This window comes from Manis javanica, chromosome 12 (genome assembly GCF_040802235.1).
Source record: "Manis javanica isolate MJ-LG chromosome 12, MJ_LKY, whole genome shotgun sequence".
Classification (NCBI taxonomy): domain Eukaryota; kingdom Metazoa; phylum Chordata; class Mammalia; order Pholidota; family Manidae; genus Manis; species Manis javanica.
Window position 1 is genome coordinate 51,912,940 of NC_133167.1, and position 27,050 is coordinate 51,939,989.

The following is a 27,050-nucleotide window of genomic DNA, read 5'->3' on the forward strand; positions in this document are numbered from 1 at the left end:
GTGAATGAGTCTCATCATGCAGGTGACTTTGGGTAACTTTCCATTGACTGAATGAAGAATTTCAGATAATATTTGTGGCATGTTTGGGAAGTGATGGAAACCTCTGAATCACGTTTTTAAACAGTGATATCACATCGATTATTTTCCTAATTACAGCCTCTCTTCTTATGCGTTGGCATGAGCCTCTGTCACTCTGCAGGCCAGTGTGGCAGGAGCCACAGCACACTGCTTCAGCCACACCGCACATGTGGAGTCATGGGCATTTCCCGGCACGGGGCACTGCTGAAACACTCGCTTGTCCTTCCTCTTAGACGGCTTACTGAATATCTGTTCATCCTTAAAGCCCCTCTTCAACCATCTTTCTTAGTCCTCTGACTCAAAGGGAATTTTGTATTAAGGAGGTCTCTTTTTGTAATGTTTATTTAACTACCTACTATGCAAAAGTCATTTCTTTTTATAGTAGATTTATATGTTGCTTGATTGCATACTGATTGGTGGGTGTTTGGCTCTGAGAATCTTTTAAATGATTTTTTGTTGTTGTTGATGATGTTTTCCCAGAATGTCACACTTTCAAAGGAAGGTGTTTGCCTGCCAGTACTAAAGGCTGTCAGAACTGTGGGAGTGCTAATTGAAGCCAAACTTTAACTGACCCGCTTCTACACTTCAGTGACAGAGAGGAATTTCTCCTACTTTGTGAAGTGGAAAGGTTCAGCTCTGATACCTGCTGAAGAGTTAGCTGATTTGAGGAACAGTTTTTCCTTGCCACTTGAAGCTATAAACCCAGTCTTCCTTATTAATTCGTTTAAGAAAATAATTCTGATGTACTTTATGATTTGATAAATGGCCAATAAACTTTAAATCTAACACACAAGGCAAGAGAATCTAGTTTAAAATTATTAACTGTGTAATATCTGCTTTTTGCCTGTAAGGTAGAAAACATTTTTGGTCTAACTGAGAACCATTTCTAAAATGACTCAGTTGCTTTATCAATTTTTAATGTTCCCATTTCATTCATTCTCACATATGTAGAGTTTCTGATTTGAAGAAGTGCAATCACAAATATTTCAGGATGAAATACATATGTAAGAGAAAATGTTTTGAAGTATTACAAGAGATCAGTAAGAGTCTATTTTTAAGTTCTTACAGATATGCACTTGAAGAAAAATGTATTTTCAGTATTACTTGACTAGGTTTATTTAGTCAGGAACAGTTAGATGTTCTGGTCTTTTCTTCAGTGACTGCATCCTATAGAATGGATTTATTCATTCAGATGAATTTGTGAACAAATAATAACACCTATTAGAATACACACAGATCCAGATACTTGCTCTTAGGGAAACAAGTCTCTCTTGTAGGTGTCCGACATTCAGCTGGGGTGGTCAGAGGAGTCACCTCACTGAGGAGGTGAGAATGAAGCTGAAAATGAAGCAATGAGCAGGAGGAAAAGCATTTTAGACAGTGGGGACAGTGTGTGTGGAAGAGGTAGGAAAGAGTGTGGAGTACTTGAGAAACAAAATGCCAGGCCTGCTAGTGAAGAATGAGCCAAAAAGCCAGAGTTTTGAGATGGGGCTGTAAATAAGATGGGGATCAGAGGTCAGTGAGGGCCAGATGAGGCAGAATGTTAATACTGTGGTATAGCTTACGATGTACTCACTGAAATGAGTAAGTAAGAAAGCTTCATAAAGTAATTGGAAAAATGTGCTTTTCTCTCTCTTCTGTTTTAGAAGAATGTGAATCTTAACCTCCCCCCAGTCAACCAGGGACATCCTCTGCCTCATGCAGGCTGGGAGTGGGATTAATGTTACCACAGATGAAAGGAAAGGTAACTAAGGAGCTCAGCTTTGAATACCCAAATGGAATTTTTGACCCCCCCTAAGACAGTCATCCAGAAGGCCAGGTCTTTGTTATACCACAAAGGGTTTTCCAATCCCTGAAGCCCTCCTTAACAAGATGATCTGGGCTTGTAGATTTGACTATTGAGTTTATCGTAAACCATGGACAAAAGGCACCCAGGAGACAAAGTACGAGCTTTTCTGCCTTATGAGACTGGGAGAGCATGTCTCTTTTGCCTTGGTGAAGTATAGAGAAAGGGACCCAGATAGAAGGCATTTTATGCAGAGTGTCAGAGCGTTCTGATATCTTTCCTCTGAGCTAAAATCTCAGGGTTGGGAGCGTGTTTGGTTGAAAGAGAAAGCTTAAAGCAGAGGGTTTTTCCAGTGACTTAGTGAGTTAGCTACAACAGAATAAAAATGGTGGTATGGAGTGGCCAATCCTAAGTCTTTCTCAGTGCCTGTGTGGGGCTGAGGGCTCATGATGTCCTGCTTGCTCAGTGGGGAATTCAGAAATCACCTGAGCTGAGGACAGTGTAACTGCCATGAGCCTGCCATGACCTTGATAAGGGGCCAGGGGATCCTACACAGAAGCCAAAGGGTTAACAGCTGGGCATCTAGATGAGCTATAGATGGCGGATGGATGTGAATGAGACTTAGAGAGTCCTGCTGCATCAGTGAAGGCTGAGACCGGGCTCTGTCAGAAGGAGATGGCCACAACTTCCCCAGTGAGCTAACTGAGCAGGCCAGCCATGAACTTCAGCAGATGTCTGCAGGGAGCCAAGTAACCAGACAATAAGGGACAGTATTGCAGAGACCAGAGAAAACAAAGGCGAGCAGGAACCTGTAGGTTTGTGTTTGAGGCCACCTTTTTCCTGACATCGCAGGGCCATAGAAGCCCACCTTCTTATAAACTCAGATGCCTCTTTGAAGAAAAACAGTGTTTTAGACGAAACATGAAAGACTGAACATTTTCCAGATATGACTGAGTTTTTAGAAAAAGAATATACAAGAAGATAATGAAATAGCATTAATCAGCACTTTGTTCATGTGTTCATTCATTCAATAAATAACCACTGCGTGTCTGTTATATACCACTGACAGGGAATACAACAGACAGGAGCAATGTCTGTCCTCCTGTACCTTACATTCTCGTGAGTAGTTCCAAAATGAATCTATAGAAAAAAGAGAACAGCTTGATTAGAAAAAAATAGAGATTTTATAATTTATTTTCACATTTGAAGAGTACTGTATTGTATTTGTAATTCCACAATAATGGGGATGAAAAGTATTCTAATGGTATTCATGACCTTGTGGTTAAGAAAAGCCGAAGTTACTACAGAGTTCATTCTTGCTTGGACAGTAAGTTTAAATAGCTTGACATCTTATCATAGGGTCAGTCATGGAGTCACAAAAATTTAGAGCTGGAAAAGATCTTAGAGGTCATCCAGTTTAACATCTTAGTTTGGTTAAAGAAGTAGATGTGCAGGGAGTTGAAGAGAAAATCACTGCTAAACTTGAGACTTACTTGTGTGTTCCTTGCCATTAGTCCAGGGTTCTTTATATAATAGAACAGTGCTTCTATGTGGATCTTAGTAGAACACATTCATTGATTGTTTCACCTTGATACCAGTAGTCCCTTTCTAGGGCTGGCTGCTGCAACTCTTGGGAACATAATGAGCAATGCAATAATATTTAAGTAGGATAGAAGTTTAGGAGAAGAATAGACACTCATTAGAGAGGTTATTTTTGGTTCCTTGGAATGCTAAAGAAATGTTCCATAAAATAATCTCTCTAAGACTTTCCTGATACCTTAGATCACATCTTGCTAACAGAAGCATAAAGTAAATTGAGATAAAGCACAGATGTTCACAGATGCAGTTCCAAGCTACAGCGGTGTGACACTGAGGTGCTGGGTGTGGACCCTGGGAAGGAGCTTGGTGGTGCCACTCTTGCTGCTGGGGTACACACTGCCTCTATAACAGCTCGCTGCAGAACAAATGCTGAATGCTACTTTTGCTTTTTGCCTGTTTTCATGTAAGTGAAAATCCCCTTCAGATTTCTTTCTTTTTTTTTTTTTTGTTATAAAGTACAAAGTTTTCTCACCTCTCAGAAATGTTGTTAGCTTGTTGGCATATTTTAGCCTTTATGTATATTTATATGTATGTAATACACAATTTCCTAGTGCATTTGAAGTACCTTTGATCTCCATGATCATCACATTCCCTTCTCTGCCTCAACCATGAATTTTCTGTGAATCCTTAGAGTTCATTTTTCACTTTCTGCTGTTTTCTTCATTCTACATCATGAATGCTTTTTTTTCTTTTTTTTGTAAGAGTTCTTGGTGGTTGCTCTAGGATATGCAGTTTTCCCTCTTGGTTGGGGATGAGTCAGGTGGTAGCTGTATCCCCTGGGACGAGCCCTGCATTTGGTCTCTGAATCTCTTCTAGCCACCAAGTTTCTTGAGAAGTGTGTTCTCTTCTAAGTATGTTTTGTCTTGTCCCTACTGCAATTTACATATTGGTCCTTGGTCATAGATTCACAGAAGACCTCAAATAAATGCATGATGCTGCACCCAGCAACATCTGAGCCCTGTTTGAGTTTTGTGAATAGAACTCCAACTTGGCTTTTGATTTTCTAATTGCTCTAGTTTTCCTCTTGTTTGTCTGCTCGAAGCTCAAAACAACATATACAGTCCACCTGTATTAAAAAGAAAGATCCACATGCCATAGCTTTTGTGTATTAACCACATCATACGTTTATGTTCTAACCTTCATTTACCATTTGTCTCAATGTTCTTCATTTATACATTTTTTAATTGAAGAATTGTTAATATACAATCTTATATTGGTTTCAAATGTACAATACAGTAATTCAACAATTACCAATATTATTAAATCCTCACCCCCTGTAGTGCAGTTACTGTCTATTAACATAGAAAGATGTTACAGAATCCAGAGTTCTTTCGGTTAGTGACAGAACAGCTACTAATGTACCTTTTTGTAAAAGTGAAGTGGTGTAATGTGAACTTTTGAAAAGAGTTGGGGTATCTGTACAGTCCAGAAAGAACCCCAGTGACCTCTGTCTATCAAAGTGACAACCTACTTAGTAGGGGTGAAAACTTGGACTCAGGAATGAGACATTTGGGTTCAAATCCCAGCTCTACTATCAACTAGCTTTATAAGACACAGAGGTAGCTCTAACCTTCGAGAGCCTATAGTAAAAGAAGCATGTTTTTTTAAAAATTATATCATATGAATGTAATGATAAACCTAAAATGCCATGTTGTCCTTTCTTGCATTTCATTTCTGCTTCTCCACTTAATTTAAAACTCATTTAAATATATGATTTGCAACATTTTGTTTAATAAATTGTGTTGGGAAAAAAACAACAGACACTTTATCTCAGACTGATATTTGACTAGACTTAATGTGGCAAAGTGATAATCTGTAGGTTATCATTTTCCATTTCTTGGGCTGGCATAATATTACATGACTTTTCTACCATTGCGTGCTTTTCAGCACTTATATATTACAAACAGAGCCAGAGAACAGATTATTTTAATGAAAAAAAAAAGAAAAAGTAAACTTACCTGTTTTCTAAGATGTTTAACATAAAATACCTTGTGACAATATCTACTTGGTTAGAAAAGTCACGCAAGTTGATCCATGTTTTTCATCACACAAAATGAGTTAGTTATACTGGTGGATAAGTTGGTGTGTTTTAGCAGAGCATTTTAAAAAATTCATTTCAGAAACATTTATTGGGCACCTATTATGACAGTTTCTAAAAGTACTGAGAGAGGAGGGTGTGTGTGTATAAGCATGTGTGTGTGTATGAGAGAGAAGAGAGAGAGACAGAAGGAGAGCTAGCCAGGGGGTGAGGGCGAGAGTGTTAGGCATCGTCACACTGGAAGAGAATTCACTGTAACAGGAAAAATATAAACACCATTTCTGACCCTCTGGATCAGGAAAAAAAATTTATGATTCATTATATTGACTTTATTTTATAAGAGAGTTGGCCTGGTTATTTATACAATAAATTTTAATATTTGCACAGTAGAGTTGTGTTAGTTTAAGGAATATAGTTTTGTAACTTGAGCAATAATAGTGAGGTCCCTTCATCTTTCTGAATACTACATTAACATTGAATAAATTAATAAAGCTAACTTTCTCCCCAATAATAAATTTAAATGCTCTTTGAGAAAAAGTTAATGGAAACATTTAAGAAATGCAGAGTTTTCTTTGTGCCAAGTGAATGTTTAACTTGCTGGTATACTCTTACGGCTCTTTGTGTTCTAAGAATGGGTTTAAGTACAATACTTGATGTAAATGGGAATCTAAGCTTTCTACCTTAATAACTTGCAAACAAAAAAAATAGAACTGGATACAAACAAAGATGTTATGAATTTTCTATAATTAATTTAAAAACTCTCAGGTTCTGTAGTTAGTAATTAACTCATTAGAGTGTACTTGCTTGTAATTTGAACTGTACTTTAGCTAAGTGTTTATTATTATTTGTATTGAGTTCCTTCCATATGTTGTTAATGAGGAAACCATCTCACTTTTCTAATTCAACAGCATGCAGAAGGAAATTTAAAGTTTAAAGCTTGATGGATTTATTATTCTTGGGTTGTTACTCAGGGGTATTTATGCTGAATTAATAGTAATATGGATAAACCATGAGTACAGAAATTGAATGCCACCCATACATTCAGAAAACTTTTCAGAAGATTTGTACAATGTGTTTTTACTTATATATCCTTCTATACAAAGAAAGCCAAAGCATATGGTTATAATAAAGCATCTACAGCAAAGGTCTGCATATTACTTTGCATATAGATGGTTTCCAGATTTAACTGCAGTATTGCAGTTTTTGACTGAATGCTTATTGATGTTGAAGGATTGATATAGATGTCATTATACAAATATACATTATCTACGTAAATGTATATAAAACTATCTTTTCACTTACAACTTGTGTATTTATAACTTCACGTGGTATTTTTTGGAGTATCGGGCACCATAAGTTCTATGCTAATTCTTTTATAAGAAGCAGACCGATTATATTTACAAACACCATGATGGAAACATTAATGCTGGAAAGAAACAGCATTCAGTTATTACTACAACTTCATTTTACAAACAAGGAAACTGGGGCTCAGGTAGGTCAAGACATTTTCCAACAATGGCCCAGCATGTTCATGAGAGAGCTAGGACTAGAACCCACTTAGTTTACTTTTAGTTTAATGTTCTCTGATTTATTTCATTAGGAAAAATGAAAGAAAAAGTATGGATTAGAACTGCTTGATATAATTAGTGAATTCTTTGTAATTTTCTTCTTCTTTGTCTTTCTTCTGGGAAAAAAATGAAAAGGTGCTCTTGCTCCTGTGCAAGTATTTGGGGAGTGTTAAGAACTGTAAATTGCAACCCCTTCTGTGACATTTAATCCTTATTTTTATAGGTCATTCAACTAAAGATACATGTGTTTCAGTCCTCTCCTCCACCAGTAGCCCCACTTTCTTACATGTATATCTTGAAAACATTTTAATTATGCTTTGAGATGGTTTATCTTACTACAGACCAAACCTCTGGCCTGGCGTCTTATGACACTATTGATTGAGTAGGAATTTTGTTCATGATTCAGATGCAGGAATGTCTCCAAAATAAGTCATATTAAAATATAAGGATTCGCTTTATCTGTGGCTAAACCAAGAGTTCTTGCAAAGTAAATCTAAGTCTTCCAAATAAAACAATTTTTGATATAATTTATTTTCAACTGTTCATAACTTATCTTTATACTTTTTTTATACATTCAAATTTGATCATATAATTGAAAACCTTAGGTTCCCAGGGAGTTTAGGGGATTATTTGGGAAAAGTATGTATATGTGTTTATGTGCTTCCATATCTTTCTTGCAGTGTTCTCCCTTAAGTTGGAAAGCCACATTTGGGTAGAGACATCTGGGTACAATGTCACTGACAGAATTGAGCAATTTTTGTTTTCCTAACTTTTGCAGCTCTGGCCAGCCTCACATGGGCTTCTATCAGTTGAAATGGCATCTGCAGCTTCAGCCAAGTTAGGTTATTAGGGTAGGAGTGCCAAAAATGATGAGCCGTCTCCACACTTCATCCAGCGGGAATAAAAGCAAGATTGTAAAATAATTATAATCTCTTGAAGCAGATCCACCTCATAGCCTGAGCCCATCTTCCTTCCTTAATTTGTATACAGTTCTTATTTTAACAGAACAAACTTTCAAAGGGTACTCACATGGGATGGCTGAACCAGCTGTACAACTTTTATTTTGAAGAAAAAAAGTTGAGCCTCAGAACAGGCTGCTTTAAAGACAGGGAGGGACTTAGCTTTTCCAAGCTTGACCAGCATGTGGAAGGAGTGCTCTCATGGCTGCAATAACTTAGGGAGCTCCTACCTGGGTGCCACTGGGGCAGGAAGTTTTCTGTTTGTTTTGTTCTGCTGCCGAGGGTCCTGTGCATCTCTTGCCCATATCACTGTGACTCTGGGCGGGTTTTGCACACCCTGCTCTGTGGGGGAGTGCCCCAAAGTGCCTGTCTTATGTGGCCTTTATGGACACACTACTCAGCTGGCAGAGAGCAGGGAAGTTTTCTCCCAGCACCCAAAAAGAGAAAGAGGAAACTACTTTTTCCTTCTGGACTCCTTGCAGCACAATAGATCAGGATCAACCCTCACGTTCCCTCCCCGGATTTCTGGAGTGGTTCCCAGGAAGAAATTAAACCTTCACCTTTAAATGGATGACCATGTCACAATCAGGAAGAAACATCTCCACAGACCCATCTTTAGGTAAGTAATGCTGAATCCCAGGGCTACCAGGAAAAATAATTTCTCTCCTTCATCCTTAACTTGAGAATTTTGGCACTAAGCTATAGCAAAGCAATCGAAGAGTGTGTCTAACTAAAGTTTAACTTCATGTACACCGAAGAAGTCCTTTCATTTCCTACTTTCAGTAACTCTGTGCACAAGCTCTCGTCAACTCCTCAAAATACATTTTAGAAACATTTTAGCTGTTCAAGCACATGAATGACATAGCACTGGAAAAACTTTTGAAATGTTATGCAATCCCTTGCTGTTCCCAGTCGTACAGCCCTCTAAACTGGAAATTTTGTGCTTGGTACTTACAACCGATTACACTGAGCAGTAGTGTTTTAATCCTGTAAATGTTACACCTTTTTGCAGTAGTTTGTGGGGAGACAAATTTGAACTTGATAGCTACTCTACTAGACTGTTCATTTTATAATTAGCTCAGGAGTATTCATACAGCAGTTAAGGAAAAAGTAAGGCAATAGAAATTTTACAATGCGGTGAAATATATGGCAAGGAAAAATGAAGATACAGTATAATGGATTAAGCGAAGGTTGCATTTTGGGGTGAGAGACACTCTTTCTCTAAGAGAGCAGCAATTTCTTCATTGACACTTTAACTCTTAATTATCTAGTTACCTATTATGCACTTCAGAATTGAGAATTGGGCATTGAGAATTTTAAAGTAGCTAGAAAATGAACATAAACAGTTTCTGACTCTTAAAACAGAGGATTAAAAAAAAGTTTATTGTATATCCATTTTGTGCTTCCTCCAAAATAATATCCTAAATATAGCAGAGATACTACATGTTAATAATTCTAAATGTTAAAAGTCCAGTTGCTGTCACTGGTTGTTGATCTAGAATTAACTACAGGATAATAGAACTTTGTGGATGGAATTTCTGGCATTATGTCATTGTTATATAATGAATAAGAGTGGGCCTCGAGTATAATTATATGAAATGTGGCCATTTTTATATATTGATTAAGCATTATTTCAGTATTAATAATAGCAACAATGTACTTCTGTGATGTTTGAAACAAAAAACTAGCTCAAATCTGTTTTACAGCCTTCTCTAGAAGATAAATCATAGTTAAACCTTACTTATGGATTTGATATCATGATTGTTTCTTAGATATGCATTTGTGAATTTTTTGTAGCGATGGCAGTAAATAACCAAAAATCTAAAGGACTCCCAGCATGTGTATTTGCTGCTACATTTCCTGAAAAGTCCTCCCAGTCTTACGTAATTAGTTTCTGTTTTCTCCCAAGTGCATGTGTGATTTCAGAGATATGACAGTTGCACAGCTTATTCCAAACTCAATCCCAATGAAGGACTCCTCCAAGATGGCACCTTCAGGAGTTCAGGAAGATAAGATTGTGTTGGATAAAGTCAGATCCACTCAGCTAGCATCATAAGTATGTTACCCCACTGGGGAATTGTTGTGATTGAGGCAGGTTGTCCTTTTAACAGTGGTTTATGCCAAATCCTTTTCGCCTCCTGATCAATTATATTCTTGGGTACCACTCACCAGGGAGTTTAGCATAACTGTGCTTCTTTTATTTTTTACATGAAGAACAGATCTTTTGTGGAAGCTGAGATTTTTTGCCCAGATAATTAGAATAAAACTTCATAAATTCAAATGATTGCTTCATCATGTTGGTGACTTAGAAGAGAAAATGTAGCTACCAAAGAGGACACAGTTTTACCCAGGCAGTTGTTTCAGCAAGTGTAAAAATGGTCCTGACTGAAACAGGTTAGGGCCATGTGTGGGGTTGGGACTGATTGGTCAACTGGTATGTTGACAACTGGTTTTGCTTTTATAGGGGTATTATTGTGATGAGGGAAAAGGGTGGTAGAGAGAATCTTAAAGGATTCAAGTGACTAGGCATAATTTCTCAGAGAATGTTTTGGGCTATTCTTTTGTAAAATATAGCATGAGCTTTCTGATAGCTAGTTGTACTTCTGGGCAAGTTGGGAAGTAGTTTAAGCTTGCCTTTGGCATCTTTGGCCCTTATCCCATGCCCACTTCATTTTCTTTGTTGACATCCTTTCTCAAGACCCTTGTCCCCTTGAGCTACTTCTGGACTGTTCAGCCTCTCACACTGAGACATCTTTCTCACGGGCTTGCCTTTCTGATCAGAGACCCATGTATCCCATGTATCAGTCCTTTCCTCAATATACCCTTGTTGGAACCCCACTTTCTAACAGCTTTCTAACACTGGTTCTCAATCCACTTGGTAAGCAAATCTGTGCTGGACTGCCTCAGATGTGCTAGTAACAAGTTTAACAGAAATTTTATGACAATAGTACCTTGGCTGTTTATAACACTTAAAATTTTAGTCATTAAGAGAGATCAGTCCAGGATTTAAAAAAAAAATCTGACATATTGACACTGTTCAAATTTCTGTATATGTAAGCTACTTTCTCTTGCAATTCGACCCACAGCTTTAATTCAATTTACCTGGCCTCTGATTGCCTACAAGTGCCTGGGCTGCGGCACTGGGCAGGTCAGACGTGACGAAGAAAACCAAACTCTTTCTGTGCTCACATGACATATCATCCAGTATATACCTAGATGACTATGCCACAAGCAGATTATGGGTGTCGAAAAGGAGATAACAATGTCCTGGGAAATTATAATGGATGAGACAGATTACAGGGATGATTAATTCTAGCATGTAAGTGAATTGAGAGAGAAAAGAGCAAGGTATTTTTAAATTCAATTTTTGATTTTTCTCTAGCATTAATCTCCCCAAATTTCAGACAGTAAACAACATCCATGAAATGTAAACAGTTAGTTGAGAGGCTTTAGAGTGGGCACTGGAATTCTTTGGCTGGATGCACTCCCGGGAAGATGGGGAGGAATCTTAAATAATATATAGATTTCGCCTCTAAGAATGTCCACGTCTCTTGCAGTGGTAATTCCCAAATCATCTCACACAGGTTAGCAAATCTATGTTTTAAAAGTCTTTCACAGAGATTCTAGATACATATTTTCACACCAGTTCTGTGTAAAAGGAAGAAAGGGACAAAGGCAAAGTTTCTCTTATGGCTGAGGAGGAGTTTATATGATCTCTCTCATGCCTACCATGTAAACCCATGGAACCAGTGCGACCGTTCTGCCTGCGCTTATATAAATGCTGCGTCCTGAAACACTTTGCAGTTTTGCCAGCTGATGTTCTAGCAACTCAAACATGTGTTAGAGAAAAGATGATCCTAAACACTGTTTAAGTTCATAATTTTTCCAGGAAAGAAACACTATCACAAAACATATATTAATATGTTTTCATCAACAACACTGACTTTGTCCCTTACCACGTATAAAATAAAATTGTATAGGTCTTTAAAAATCCAAGATGTGAATCAATGCTTGATATTAGAGGCCTCTGATAGACACATTACTTCAGACTCTTAAAACCTGTTTTTCTGTATTACCATAGTTTTATTTCTAGTAATCGTAATTCATTTCTTTATATAATAGATTCATCAACTTAGAACACATTCAAATGAAGTTCCTTTATGTAACTTCAGTAAAACATTTACGAAAGACATTTTCATGTTATTGCATACTCTATTGCTTAGTGAACTTTCTATATTCCCATGGGCTTAATCAACTTCAGACTTTGATACCAAGAAAATCTGTTTCTTCTAATAAAATTACATCAGTGAATATATTTCTTACCTGAATTTCACTGCTATGAAGAGTTTAAGTCTGGGCTTGTGTTACAATTCTTCCTCTCACTTGATTTGATATTTTATTTTATCAAATTCTATTCTGTGTGCATCATTTTGCATTTTTTGCTTAAATTCTTTTGAGAGGTAAGTAGTGAAAAAATGAATTGAAAAAGTAAATTGAAACAACCTAAGACAGGCACAGTCGCAGGGGGGCCATCAGGTGAGAAATCAGGGAACAACAGTGGTGAAGCTTAGAACCTCACCCCCCTCTGTTTTGAGAGGAAGCTTCTGCATCCGTGGAAGTTTTATTGCCCTTGTCTAGCTCGGATTAGCACATAGTCTACAGGCACACACCTGATCATCTACAATTGCTCTCTTACAACATTAAACTATGTTTTCTAACTTTATCTTGCATCTACCTACCACTTCAGCATTTTATTAAAAATAAAAATAATAATAATAATAAAGGGAGAAATGTGGGATCCACATATAAATCAAGTATAAAAATCAAATGAATATTCATATTTCGCCTGATTGTTTATAGTTCATATTGCGTGATCAAAACCGAAAGTTTCTGTGATGAATTCCCTTGTACTGTTCACCATGTAAGAACTTATTCACTATGTAAGAATTCGTTCACCATGTAAGAACTTGTTCGTTATGCTTCAGAAGATTGGAGACTGACGAGAATTAGGCTTGAGATGGATTAATGATTGTGCATTGAGCATTGACCCCCCTATACAGAATTTTATTGTTGTTAACAACCATTTGATCAATAAATATGAGAGATGCCCTCTCAAAAAAAAAAAAATATATATATATAGATTTCCAGGTTGATCCCTTGAGGACTGACACTTGCTCTGAGGTGGGGCCCTGGATCTGTATTCAATCTCAATTCTGTAATCTGGTGTTAGCAAATTAGGAACCTCCATGCCTCGTTTCCTTTTATGTAAAATGGGGATAACATGAACCTAGGTTGCTATGAGAATTAAAAGAGCAGTGCTGTGCCACCCTGAACAATGCCTGGGACGTAGCTTCCTTTTCTTCTCTCTCATCTGAGTCACTCTGGCATAAAAACAGTATTTTTTTGAACCAAATATTTCTTTCATTTTTTTGAAAATTATCATTTTTAAAATAAAAAACTGTATTTTATTCGAGTATGAAAAAAAAAAGTAAACTGAAACTTTTCTTACATGTTAAGCCTTATTTAGTGTTCTTTGGAACTGATAACCTACTGAATCTCTTAAGGGTTCAAAAGTGGATAAGTTATTTTTGTGGTGACTTTCCATTGGCAGAAGCACTAAAAAGCCACTCATGAAATTACAAAATAGTTCTTCATAAGCCTTAGAATTGAGAAATGGTCTATATAGCCAGGATCTGAAACATTACAGTGCAAGTCAAATGGCTGCCAAAGCCGAAGACTAATGAAAATCATGTTGAGATCTTCATAGCATTTAGAACATGCTGTTTCTTCTTTTCATGTCTTTTCAAAAGTTTTATTTTTACAAATATCTGTTAGAAGAGGAATTCTGAGTGTGCTTTTGGCAGGCATATTCTCTTCACATAGAGATGTAGAAAATGAGATGTAGGATGAAATAAAAAAGCATAGGAGAAGAAAGGCAGATCCTAATTTTGTTTGTGGACCTAATGGAGATGGGTAGTAACGTATTGCTGTTTCTGAATTCTAATTTCAACATTTGAATCTATGTTTTATAGAGGAATATCATAAAATATCTGTTACATATTTAAATTCACATAACTTTTGGGATATAATTATTTTTATTTATTCCCACATTTAAGCTCAGTGTATTAACATCAATGTCAAAGCTAAACCAGAAGTTGCTAATATTCAGGGGCCATCCCACATTTCAGATTTTTACACATTAATTAGGTAGACTATCTGACTGACTGATGATTTACATAATTTTTCTCAGCAAGGTGTCCAGATAGTATTTAATTATCCAGATAATTCAGACCTATTTCCTTCAGTGTTTGGGGAACAATAAAAAACCTGAAAAAATAATATGGAATATAAAGTCACTTCAAAATTTAAAGAAATATTTGTAATGCATTATTGAATATTGGTATGCTCAACTAATAAGTATTTAAGTATTTATGACATTCTTTGATTTAAGCCACTTTTTAACACCTTCCTCTCACCAGATATATATACTTTAGATAGAGATATATTTAGTACAAAGTCATCAGAGTGAAGAGAAATTAGACAAAAAATAATTAATTATAAGGTGATGAAGTAGTATATTGAATATTTTTTCTCTATGTAAATCAAATCTGAAATACACAATTCTATATATTTAAGAAAATATTTTACTAGTTTTTGGCTTGAAGACAAAAGTTATTTTGAATTTATTTATTGAAAGAAGAAAGGAAGAAAAATAAAATGTATTTACCTGCAGTGATTACATAGTTACATACTGGAAATTTAGTTTCAGGAAAAAAAATGATGAGTTTTATGTCACAATTAATTGATAGGACAAAATAGTTATATTTGTTATTTTCCCTTTCCATGAAAATGAAAATACTTCTAGAAAATACATAGTGAAATTAATTTAAAGTTTATGACACTATTGAACACTATGCTAATTAATAGAAGAACAAATGTATTTTATAACAGACATATTTGTTAAAAGTTAATCTTTCCATTGTCTAGGATAGGATGTTACTGTTACTGATTAAAGGCCATTGAATGACTTACAGAGCAAGGAATGAACACAAATTGATCTTTAAGACATATTAAGAGACAAAGCAAAACAACAAGCCTATGAATGTAAAGTATATGGCAATGTCTATTATGAAAAAAGTTATCAGACATCACCATGCCCTTTTCTTCCCGGGTGTGATAGAAGTAGCTATGATTTTTAAGTGGTCATCACAGACAGATAAACTGTAATTTGTTATACATTTTAAAGCCAGGCAGTAAGTAATTTGCTCCTAGTATTATCTGACCCATAGTCAACACAAATTTAAGTTATCTCCAAAATACTTATCATTGCCAGCAGTGGCAGTAGGCTTTAGCATCAATACTAAGAGATTCTGTTCATTGAACTCCTAGCATATTTTTAGTCAGGTTACAAGCATATAATCTTCAGAGTGACTCCATGAGGAAGTAGTAAATCCACGATTAGTAATTTGCATATAGATCCAGGAACAGGGAATAGATTAAAATATGGGAAAATGTCTCCTGCTTAGGCGCTGTATGAATTTTGTTTTTCAAAGCTAGAGAAGCTTGGTGATACTTCCACTTATCTTGGACATTGGTATGATTTAGAATTATCTTTTCAAAGATTTGTAATGTTTGAAATGAAGAAAATCAAGATTACGCAGTGAAATGATCCACTGGGGACAATGTAGTGCTTTTATACCATCTGGAAAATTTTATATTTGGAATAATCAGCCTGTTACACAAAGTGACTTAGGAAAAAGCAATGAAAAATAGTAATAGTAAGATTAAAGATGACCTAGAGGTTTGTAGAGATGGAATAAGGTTAAAGAAGTCTGCAGTATTTATAAACCAAATCTCTTCAGTTCTGTGACTGGGCATGACATAATTTTGATAGTTAGTTCTCATGGGAAAGCTTCAGTTTATTTATGTATTTCATTAAGGCCACTTGGACATGAAGATCTAATTGAGGAAAAGCCAACATTTCCTCAGTTGGAGCTGCTGGAAGTGTATGGGGCAAGTCACAGTACATTTGAAGGAATAGATGATAAAGCCTCCAGATTTATCTTTATAACATTCCCTGGTCCTGCTCCAGTCAAGCAATAATTTTTTGTTACGGTAAAGCATGAATTCTGAGTCAAATTTGTGGCCATTTTTAGTGTTTTGGTGACTTCAGCCTTTAGGATTTTATAATGTTATTTTTAGAGAAATTATTTATTAAATCAAAATAGGTATTTAAATATTGATTATACATTTATTAACCAATTTCTTATAGACATTGAAAGTCATGGATTTTTATTATGAGTATCAGCACTTCGGCTTTTAAAATATTAATGTTTAATTTGACGTTTTTAAGGATCAAAGAGCTTGGACTGAATTGTTTGGAGACAAGTGGTAATGCAAAACATTAGGGCTGTATTTTTTTTATTTTGGTATTATTAATCTACAATTACAGAAAAAACATTATATTTACTAGGTTCCCCCCTTCACCAAGTCCCCCCCACATACCCCTTCACAGTCACTGTCCATCTGGGTAGTAAGATGCTATAAAATCTCTACTTGTCTTCTCTGTGTTGCGCAGCCCTCCCCGTGTCCCCCATGCACTATACATGCTAATCGTAATGCCCTTTTTCTTTTTTCCCACCCTTATCCCTCCTTTCCCACCCATTGTCCCCAGTCCCTTTCCCTTTGGTAACTATTAGTCCATTCTTGGGTTCTGTGATTCTGCTGCTGTTTTGTTCCTTCAGTTTTCCTTTGTTCTTATACTCCGCATATGAGTGAAATCATTTGGTACTTGTCCTTCTCTGCTTGGCTTATTTCACTGAGCATAATACCCTCTAGCTCCATCCATGTTGCGAATGGTAGGATTTTTTTTTTCTTATGGCTGCATAATATTGCATTGTGTATATGTACCACATCTTCTTTATCCATTCATCTACTAATGGACATTTAGGTTGCTTCCATATCTTGGCTATTGTAAACAGTGCAGCGATAAACATAGGGGTGCATCTGTCTTTTTCAAACTGGAGTGCTGCATTCTTAGGGTAAATTCATAGAAGTGGAATTCCTGGGTCAAATGGTAAATTTATTTTGAGCATTTTGAGGTACCTCCATACTGCTTTCCACAATGGTTGAACTAGTTTACATTCCCACCAGCAGTGTAGGAGGGTTCCCCTTTCTCTACAACTTCGCCGACATTTGTTGTTGTTTGTCTTTTCGATGATGGCGATCCTTACTGGTGTGAGGTGATATCTTATTGTGGTTTTAATTTGCATTTCTCTGATGATTAGCGATGTGGAGCATCTTTTCATGTGCCTGTTGGCTATCTGGATTTCTTCTTTAGAGAACTGTCTATTCAGCTCCTCTGCCATTTTTTAATTGGATTATTTGCTTTTTGTTTGTTGAGGCATGTGAGCTCTTTATATATTTGGATGTCAACCCTTTGTCAGATCTGTCATTTTCGAATATATTCTCCCATACTGTAGGATACCTTTTTGTTCTATTGATGGTGTCCTTTGCTATACAGAAGCTTTTTAGCTTGATATAGTCCCACTTGTTCATTTTTGCTTTTGTTTCCCTTGCCTGGGGAGATATGTTCATGAAGAAGTTGCTCATGTTTATGTCTAAGAGATTTTTGCCTTTGTTTCCCTTGCCTGGGGAGATATGTTCATAAAGAAGTCACTCATGTTTATGTCCCTGAGATTTTTGCCTATGTTTTTTTCTAAGAGTTTTATGGTTTCATGACTTACATTCAGGTGTTTGATCCATTTGGAGTTTACTTTTGTATATGGGGTTAAACAGTGATCCAGTTTCATTCTCTTACATGTAGCTGTCCAGTTTTGCCAGCACCATCTATTGAAGAGACTGTCATTTCCCCCTTGTATGTCCATGGCTCCTTTATCAAATATTAATTGGCCATATATGTTTGGGTTAATGTCTGGAGTCTCTATTCTGTTCCACTGGTCTGTGGCTCTGTTCTTGTGCCAGTACCAAATTGTCTTAATTATTGTGGCTTTGTAGTAGAGCTTGAAGTTGGGGAGCTCTACTCACTTGAAGTGGGGAAGATCCCCCCCACTTTATTCTTCCTTCTCAAGATTACGTTGGCTATTTGGGGTCTTTGATGGTTCCATATGAATTTTTGAACTATTTGTTCCAGTTCATTGAAGAATGCTGTTGGTAATTTGATAGGGATTGCATTGAATCTGTATATTGCTTTGGGCAGGATGGCCATTTTGACAATATTAATTCTTCCTATCCAGGAGCATGGAATGAGTTTCCATTTGTTAGTGACCTCTTTAATTTCTCTTAAGAGTGTCTTGTAGTTTTCAGGGTATAGGTCTTTCACTTCCTTGGTTAGGTTTATTCCTAGGTATTTTATTCTTTTTGATGCTATTGTGAATGGAACTGTTTTCCTGATTTCTCTTTCTATTAGTTCATTGTTAGTGTATAGGAAAGCTACAGATTTCTGTGTGTTAATTTTGTATCCTGAAACTTTGCTGAATTCCAATATTAGTTCTAGTAGTTTTGGGGTGGAGTCTTTAGGGTTTTTTATGTACAATATCATGTCATCTGCAAATAGTGACAGTTTGACTTCTTCTTTACCAATCTGGGTTCCTTGTATTTCTTTGTTTTGTCTAATTGCCATGGCTAGAACCTCCAGTACCACGTTGAATAACAGTGGGGAGAGTGGGCATCCCTGTCTTGTTCCTGATCTCAGAGGAAAAGCTTTCAGCCTCTCGCTGTTCAGTATGATGTTAGCTGTGGGTTTATCATATATGGCCTTTATTATGTTGAGGTATTTTCCCTCTGTACCCATTTTGTGAGAGTTTTTATCATGAATGGATGTTGAATTTTGTTGAATGCTTTTTCAGTATCTATGAAGATGATCATGTGGTTTTTGTCCTTTTTGTTGATGTGGTGGATGATGTTGATGGATTTTCGAATGTTGTACCATCTTTGCATCCCTGGGATGAATCCCACTTGGTCATGGTGTATGATCCTCTTGATGTGTTTTTGAATTCGGTTTGCTAATATTTTGTTGAGTATTTTTGCATCTACGTTCATCAGGGATATTCGTCTGTAGTTTTCTTTTTTGGTGGGTTCTTTGCCTGGTTTTGGTATTAGGGTGATGTTGGCTTCATAGATTGAGTTTGGGAGTATTCCTTCCTCTTCTATTTTTTGGAAAACTTTAAGGATAATGGGTGTTACGTCTTCTCTGTATGTTTGATAAAATTCCGAGGTAAATCCATCTGTCCTGGGGGTTTTGTTCTTGGGTAGTTTTTTGATTACTGATTCAATTTTGTTACTGGTAATTGGTCTGTTTAGATTTTCTGTTTCTTTCTGTGTCAGTCTTGGAAGGTTGTATTTTTCTAAGAAGTTGTCCATTTCTTCTAGGTTTTCCAGCTTGTTAGCATATAGGTTTTCGTAGTATTCTCTAATAATTCTTTGTATTTCTGTGGGGTCCATCATGATTTTTCCTTTCTCGTTTCTGATTCTGTTGATGTGTGTTGACTCTCTTTTTCTCTTAATAAGTGTGGCTAGAGGCTTATCTATTTTGTTTATTTTCTCAAAGAACCAGCTCTTGGTTTCATTGATTTTTTCTATTGTTTTATTCTTCTCAATTTTATTTATTTCTTCTCTGATCTTTATTATGTCCTGCCATCTGCTGACCTTAGGCCTCATTTGTGCTTCTTTTTCCAATTTCGATAATTGTGACATTAGACTATTCATTAGGGATTGTTCTTCCTTCTTTAAATATGCCTGGATTGCTATATACTTTCCTCTTAAGACTGCTTTTGGTGCATCCCACAGAAGTTGGGGCTTTGTGTTATTGTTGTCATTTGTTTCCATATATTGCTGGATCTCCATTTTAATTTGGTCATTGATCCATTGATTATTTAGGAGCATGTCGTTAAGCCTCCATGTGTTTGTGAGCCTTTTTGCTTTCTTTGTACAATTTATTTCTAGTTTTATACCTTTATGGTCTGAAAAGTTGGTTGGTAGGATTTCAATCTGTTGGAATTTACTGAGGTTCATTTTGTGGCCTAGTATGTGGTCTATTCTGGAGAATGTTCCATGTACACTTGAGAAGAATGTGTATCCTGTTGCTTTTGGATGTAGAGTTCTATAGATGTCTATTAGGTCCACCTGTTCCAGCATGTTGTTCAGTGCCTCTGTGTCCTTACTTATTTTCTGTCTGGTGGATCTGTCCTTTGTTGTGAGTGGTGTGTTAACATCTCCCAAAATGAATGCATTGCATTCTATTTCCTCCTTTAATTCTGTTAGTATTTGTTTCACATATATTGGTGCTCCTGTATTGGGTGCATATATGTTTATAATGGTTATATCCTCTTGTTGGACTGAGCCCTTTATCATTATGTAATGTCCTTCTTTATCTCTTGTTACTTTCTTTATTTTGAGGTCTATTTTGTGTGATACTAGTATTGCAACACCTGTTTTTTTCTCTCTGTTGTTTGCGTGAAATAACTTTCTCCAACCCTTGACTTTTAATCTGTGCATGTCTTTGGGTTTGAGGTGAGTCTCTTGTAAGCAGCATATAGATGGATCTTGCTTTTTTATTCATTCTATTACTCTGTTTCTTTTGATTGGTGCATTCAGTCCATTTACATTTAGGGTGATTATTGAAAGATATGTACTTATTGTCATTGCAGGCTTTAGATTTATGGTTACCAAAGGTTCAAGGTTAGCTTGTTTACTACTTTACTGTCTCACCTCACTTGCTTATTGAGCTGTTATAAACACAGTCTGATAATTATTTCTTTCCCTTCTTTTCCCTCCTCCTCCATTCTTCATATGTTGGGTGTTTTGTTCTGTGCTCTTTTTAGGAGTGCTCCCATCTAGAGCAGTACCTCTAAGATACCCTGTAGAGGTGGTTTGTGGGAGGCAAATTCCCTCAGCTTTTGCTTGTCTGGGAATTGTTTAATCCCTCCTTCATATTTAAATGATAATTGTGCTGGATACAGTATCCTTGGTTCAAGGCCCTTCTGTTTCATTGCATTAAATATATCATGCCATTCTCTTCTGGCCTGTAAGGTTTCTGTTGAGAAATCTGATGATAGCCTGATGGGTTTTCCTTTGTAGGTGACCCTTTTACTCTCTCTGGCTGCCTTTAATACTCTGTCCCTGTCCTTGATCTTTGCCATTTTAATTGATATATGTCTTGGTGTTGTCCTCTTTGGGTCCCATGTCTTGGGAGTTCTGTGTGCCTCCGTAGTCTGAGCAACTATTTCCTCCCCCAGTTTGGGGAAGTTCTCAGCAATTATTTCTTCAAAGACACTTTCTATCCTTTTTTCTCTCTCTTCTTCCTCTGGTACCCCTATAATGCGGATATTGTTCCTTTTGGATTGGTCACACAGTTCTCTTAATATTGTTTCATTCCTGGAGATCCTTTTATCTCTCTCTGCATCAGCTTCTATGCGTTCTTGTTCTCTGGTTTCTATTCCATCAATGGCCTCTTGCATCTTATCCATTCTAATTATAAATCCTTCCAGAGTTTGTTTCATTTCTGTAATCTCCCTCCGGATATCTGTGATCTCCCTCCGGACATCTGTAATCTCCCTCTGGACTTCATCCCTTAGCTCGTGCATATTTCTCTGCAGCTCTTTCAGCATGTTTATGATTTTTATTTTGAATTCTTTTTCAGGGAGACTGGTTAGGTCTGCCTCTGCAGATCCTTTCTCTGGTGTAACTATCTTGGACTGGACCAGATTTTTTTGCCTTTTCATGGTGATTGCAGTGGCTGTAGGCAGGTTGCCGGTGTGTCAGCTGGGAGAAGAAAGTCCTTTCCTGCTTGCTGGATGCCTTGCCCTTTTCTGCTGCCTGTGATGGTTACCCGCACTCCTGGAGCAGCCACCAGGTTAATCTCCTAAGCTGCTTTGGGTGGGGTGTCCGTCAGAGCAGCACAGAGCCCTGCAGGGAGTGGCAGGCATGCCAGGTGTGCTCCTCCATGCTAGCGGCGACCCTGCTGGGCAGCTGTGTGGCAGCAGCGGCCTTTGGGTCTGGCCCCAGGTGGCTGTGCATTGGGCAGGTATTCTGGTCGGCTCCTGGGAGCCTGCCTGCTCCCTCTGGCTCTGCTGCTGGTGTGTGCGGGGCTTTTCCATGCAGGCTTCTACCGGGCTCTGGCTTCACTGCCGCCGGTCCATGTGAGCCTTGCCCGGGCTGTTCAGTCGTGCTGCTGCAGGCTAGCCCTGCGGCGCACAGATCTGCTCTTGGTTCCTTCTAGTGCTTCTGCCCCTGACGCGCGCTCCCACTCTCCTGCTACTGGGCCCATGTGTCGGGGTCTGCGCCAGTTGGAGGAATGACTGGCAGGCTGCCTAGTCCTGTGAGGGGCTTCAGAGCTGTACTGCCTCCATTTAGGGCGCCTTAGTTTCCCCGGTATTACTAGCTGCCGGGACAACTTTGTCCAGCTATGGGGTCCCTGTCTCTTTAAGACTTGCAGAAAGCACTCGCTTTTCTTTTGTCTCAGGGGTGCCAGTTGCAGGGACCTGCCTACAGGTTTTGCTTTTCTGTTTCTCTAATATCCAGCACCCCGTGCACCTTGTGTCTGCGTTCCGGGTGTGGATTTCTAGAGCTGGTTGTTTAGCAGTCCTGGGCTTTCACTCCCTCCCCGTTCTGACTCCTTTCCTCCCACCGGGTTTTGGGGTTGGGGAGCATTCGGGTCCCGCCTGGCTGTGGCTTTTATCTTACCCCCTTTGTGTGATGCTGAGTTCTCGCAGATGTAGATGTATCCTGGCTGTTGTACTGCATCCACTGGTGTCTCTTTTAGGAATAGTTGTATTTATTGTATTTTCATAAATATATATGTTTTGGGGAGGAGATTTCCTCTGAACTACTCATGCCACCATCTTCCTGTGATCCTCCTAGGGCTGTATTTTTAACATAAAAATATGGCAACCTATGAGTCCTGATTGAGGAAGGAAAGGAAAATCCCACTAAGTCAAGTCACTTTTAAATTACATCATTAAATTAAAATTTGGATGAAGGTAGGGATATGGGATAGTCTGGGACCAATTTTTTGTTAGATAACTCCTCTAATGAAGATTCCAAATGCTTACCAAATTCCAGTGGTGATGTATTTGTGAAACAACATCGAAGAGAAAAAAAACAGGCTCTTGCTAATTTCTCTGCCTGCTAATATAGCATTTACTGCTTAGTCTAGCTGCATTCAATTATTTCTAACTCTGAGATCCCATGTCACTTTATCTGTATTTCTTTTACTGCACATCTCACTTCATTCAACTATAATTACTTGAGTAAGTGGACTCTCCTGCAAAACTAAGATTTCTGAGGCTAGAGTTGATACTGAATTTATCTTTGTATTTCCCATAACTTTTGGTAGACGTGTGTTATAACTAAGCACTTACTCAGACATCAAACTTAAATACTTTAAAGAGACCAGGTCAGTATTGTACATGTGTGAAATAGAAGGTGTTGGGAGATGTGGTAGATGTGAAACAGAGAGCATTTAGTTTCACATTTTTAAAAACACAGAAAGAATACAAATCCAGCTGCAGACTGCTAGCTAAGGACCCTTGAAATGAATGAATGATAGAATTAATCATCTGTTTAGTTAGGTGTGGGTAAGTTGGGTTTCTATGGCCAGGATCTTCACTGAACTTAAACCACTTGATGATGTAACTGGCCTGTTGCTAGGTCTACTGCTTCCACACCCATAGGCAATAAGCTATTATTGCGCTATATGGAGAGCTCAGCCTACTGTTCTGGGCAGAAGCAGAGATGCTAGTGCTCGACCTTCCGCTGGAAGAACAAGCCAGGTTATAAACCCTTTCACCCCAAAGAAATGTTCTACTGTCATTTCTTTGGTCACACTGAATCCATAGTGATCTTGCCAGGGGCTGAAACCCATTGGCAAGACAATTGGTGAAGTGTGCAGAGTTCATTATTGACCAAGGAAAAAAGACAGGCTGCTGTTATGGGAAGGGTGCTTCAGAGGGCTGCCCCTGTGAATGGGGAGAGAGTGGATTGTCCCTCAGTGGATATGTGGTCTGAGGTGGTTTGTGTCCTAGAGGGCTGGGTCCCACCCCAGGACTGGAGGCAAGTGGAGGTGTTACTTGAGGCAGTAGGGATAGCCCTTGGTATAGTAAGTAGGTCTTTGGAGAGACAAAGTGCCCATGAGGCAGCAGGGACTGTGGGTTGGCTGCTTCTCACAGTATTAAAAAAGTCTACAAAAGAGAAGGACAGGTTCCGGAAAAAGACCCAAGAAATGGTGGCACAGGAATGCGAGCTGCAAACTGCTGTGGATTCACTGAAGAAGGAAATGGCATTGATGTGAGAGGAGGCAGCATGAGAGCACTGGCAGTGAGGTGCTATTGAAGAGGTAAAAAATTCCAGAAAGATTGAGACAGCACTGCTGTCAAGTGCTCTGAAGGAGGAAAAGGCCATCAAGGAAAAAGATGACATCCTGAGGGAAGCACAGGCAGAGGTGGCATTGAGGTGAAGGTTAGGGATCTGCTCAAGACTGAGCCTACATTGCTGTGAGGCACAGTAGAAAAGGTAAAGGTTGTAGCTGAGGAGACAATTGGGGGAGGGGAGAGAAAGGTGCATCAGCCCCAGAAATGGAGGAGCTGGGGAAAGATGAAGGTGTGGTGCCAGAGGCACTGACCCCTCCTCTATTGAAAGCATTGACTTTGTGGTTGTAAAGAAAATAAAGACCCAGCAGCTGAAAGCTCCCCAAGGAGAGGAGCAGCCCCCTCACCTGGTCATGGAGCACTCTATGCTTGCCCCTATACTCAGGCTGAGCTGGTGGATTTGGGCTCCCGGTTTAGGCAGAAGCCCTTGGGGTCAATATGAGCTTGGCTCCTGTGTCTGTGGGACTTAGGAGTGGATGGAATTGTTCTGCCGGGATCAGAGATGGGACAGCTGGGGTCTCTGGCAGCAGCTTGAATGAACTCACCAACCTGTTGGATTCTGCTCACAACTTTGGAAAGGGGCAGAGGTATAGTACACTTTGATAGAAAAACAACTGGCTGCCATGTATCATGCCTTTCTGGCTACAGAACCCATCACTGGAATGGCCCTGATAAAGGTAATAACCACCTATCCCATCTTGGGGTGGGTACGAGACTGGACCCAAAAACTAAGGAGTGGCATGGGACAAACACCCACACTGGCCAAGTGGGGTGCTTACCTATAGTAGCATAGTGCCCTCCCTAGTAGCCTCTTGAGTGAAGAACTCCAATGCTTACTGGGACTGGGACCAGTGACGTATACTAATGAAAACCAGAAAGAACTTGCTTTTGAACCATTAGTAGCAGAGAGTCCCTATTGGGAGGGAAGAGCCCCTATACCCGAAGATGCATGGTACACAGATGGCTCCAGCCATGGGCAGTTCCAAAATGGAGGGCCTTAGCTTTCCATCTTAAGAGTGAGACAATATAGATTGAAGATGTTGAGGGGAAGAGCAGCCAATGGGCAGAGTTGCAGGCCATGTGGCTTGTGATCAGCCAGGAGCCCTCCCCTGTAGTTGTCTGCACTGACAGCTGGGCTGTCTATTAAGGCTTGAATCTGTGGCTACCAATCTGGTAACATGCCAATGGGCTACTTGGTCACTGGCCCCTTTGGGGCAAGAATTGTGGCAAGACTTATGGGCCTGTGGTCAGACTAAAGTAATTACAGTATACCATGTGACAGGTCATTTGCCACTGGCATCCCCAGGAAATGATGAAGCAGAGAAATTGGCCCAGATCTGTTGGTTAGAAGGAAAGCCTGCCTCTGATGTAGCCCCATGGTTACATCAGCGTTTGTTGCATGCAGAGCAAAAGACAATGTCAGCTGTAGCCCATTGATGGGACTTGCCTTTGACCTTTGAAGAAGTTAGTAGAGCCTGGCAGGAGTGTGTTGTGTGCTCTAAAAGGGACTTACATGAGTTCCACACAACATGGGACAATAACTAAGGGGTCTATACCCCTCGTCAGATGGCTGAAAGACTATATTGGGCTTCCATCTGTGTCAGAAGGATATTGGTATGCCATGACTTATGTGGACACAGCTACGAGACTTCTGGTTGCCTTTTCCTAACCATTGCACAGACCAGCAGATGACCAAAAGAGGCCTGGAGCATCTCTTTGCCACCTACTGACCAACCACAGGTAACTGAGAGTGATCAGGGCACCCATTTTACTAGACATACACTGCAAGAATGGCTGTGACAGCTGGGAATCAAGTGGAAGTTTCATGTGCCATACAGTCCTACCACAGCAGGCATGATAGAGAGGCACAATGGCTTGTTAAAATCCAGACTAGGGTCAGATAACAATAGCCTTCAGAGATGGTGAGTCTGCTTATGGACTGTGCTATGACATTTGAATGAGGAACCCCAAAAGGGAGCTCTGAGCCCCATAGACAGGTTAACACATGTGGCTGCCTCCTCTATGCAACTGCAGGTACAAACCAAGAAAGAATCACTGAAGGCAAGGTTTGGCCACCAGAATTTCTTATTTCCAGCACCAACTGCAGTGAACCGTGGAGGCTCCATTGAGTGGACGTGGCCTTGGACCTTTCAACACGTGGACGAATGATGGCTGGCTCTCCTGGCACCTTGGGGACAATGCCCGGAGCTGGCCTCCTGTGTATTCCTGGAATAACAGCAGAGTGGCCCCAAAGGTCTTAGTAGTATTTCCTGAATGGCCAGAAGGTAGGAGCATCATACCAGGGAGTTTTATTTTATTATGGCCAGTGCATGCACCTCCAGTAGCACTATATATAGACCCTTCAGTAACCCCCATGGGGAAAGGAGTAAAAGTATGGTATACTAGACCTGGAAGGGACCCCCTTCCTGCTGCAGTCCTATCACAGGACCACTCTCTTGCATGCATCCTGCCTGATGGACAAGATTTGTCTATGTTGGTGTCATTAAAACATGAGTCTTTTTGCCTTTAATGTCTTTGTGGATTGGGAACCTTCTCTGGTTTGAGGATTATTATAATTTTTGTTACCTGTATCAAAATCTTGTTGTATCTTAATTTTTGTTATTATCTCTAAGCTGT

At 38.8% G+C, this 27,050-nt stretch overlaps 1 protein-coding gene across 7 annotated transcripts in view; it reads left to right on the forward strand.

Annotated features, from left to right (window-relative positions):
- Positions 1-27,050, forward strand: part of PDE1A (phosphodiesterase 1A) — a 339,079-nt gene that overhangs the window by 60,067 nt on the left and 251,962 nt on the right. For 2 of the 7 annotated variants that reach the window (XM_073218592.1, XM_073218590.1), the window contains exon 1: positions 8,015-8,647. The exons of the other annotated variants lie outside the window; for them this stretch is intronic. Coding sequence is in view for 1 of the 2 variants with exons in the window: in XM_073218590.1 (XP_073074691.1) it covers positions 8,595-8,647 (53 nt within the window). In the remaining variant the exon portion in view is untranslated. Of the gene's footprint in view, positions 1-8,014; positions 8,648-27,050 lie in introns of those variants that run through there. 7 annotated transcript variants of the gene reach the window in all.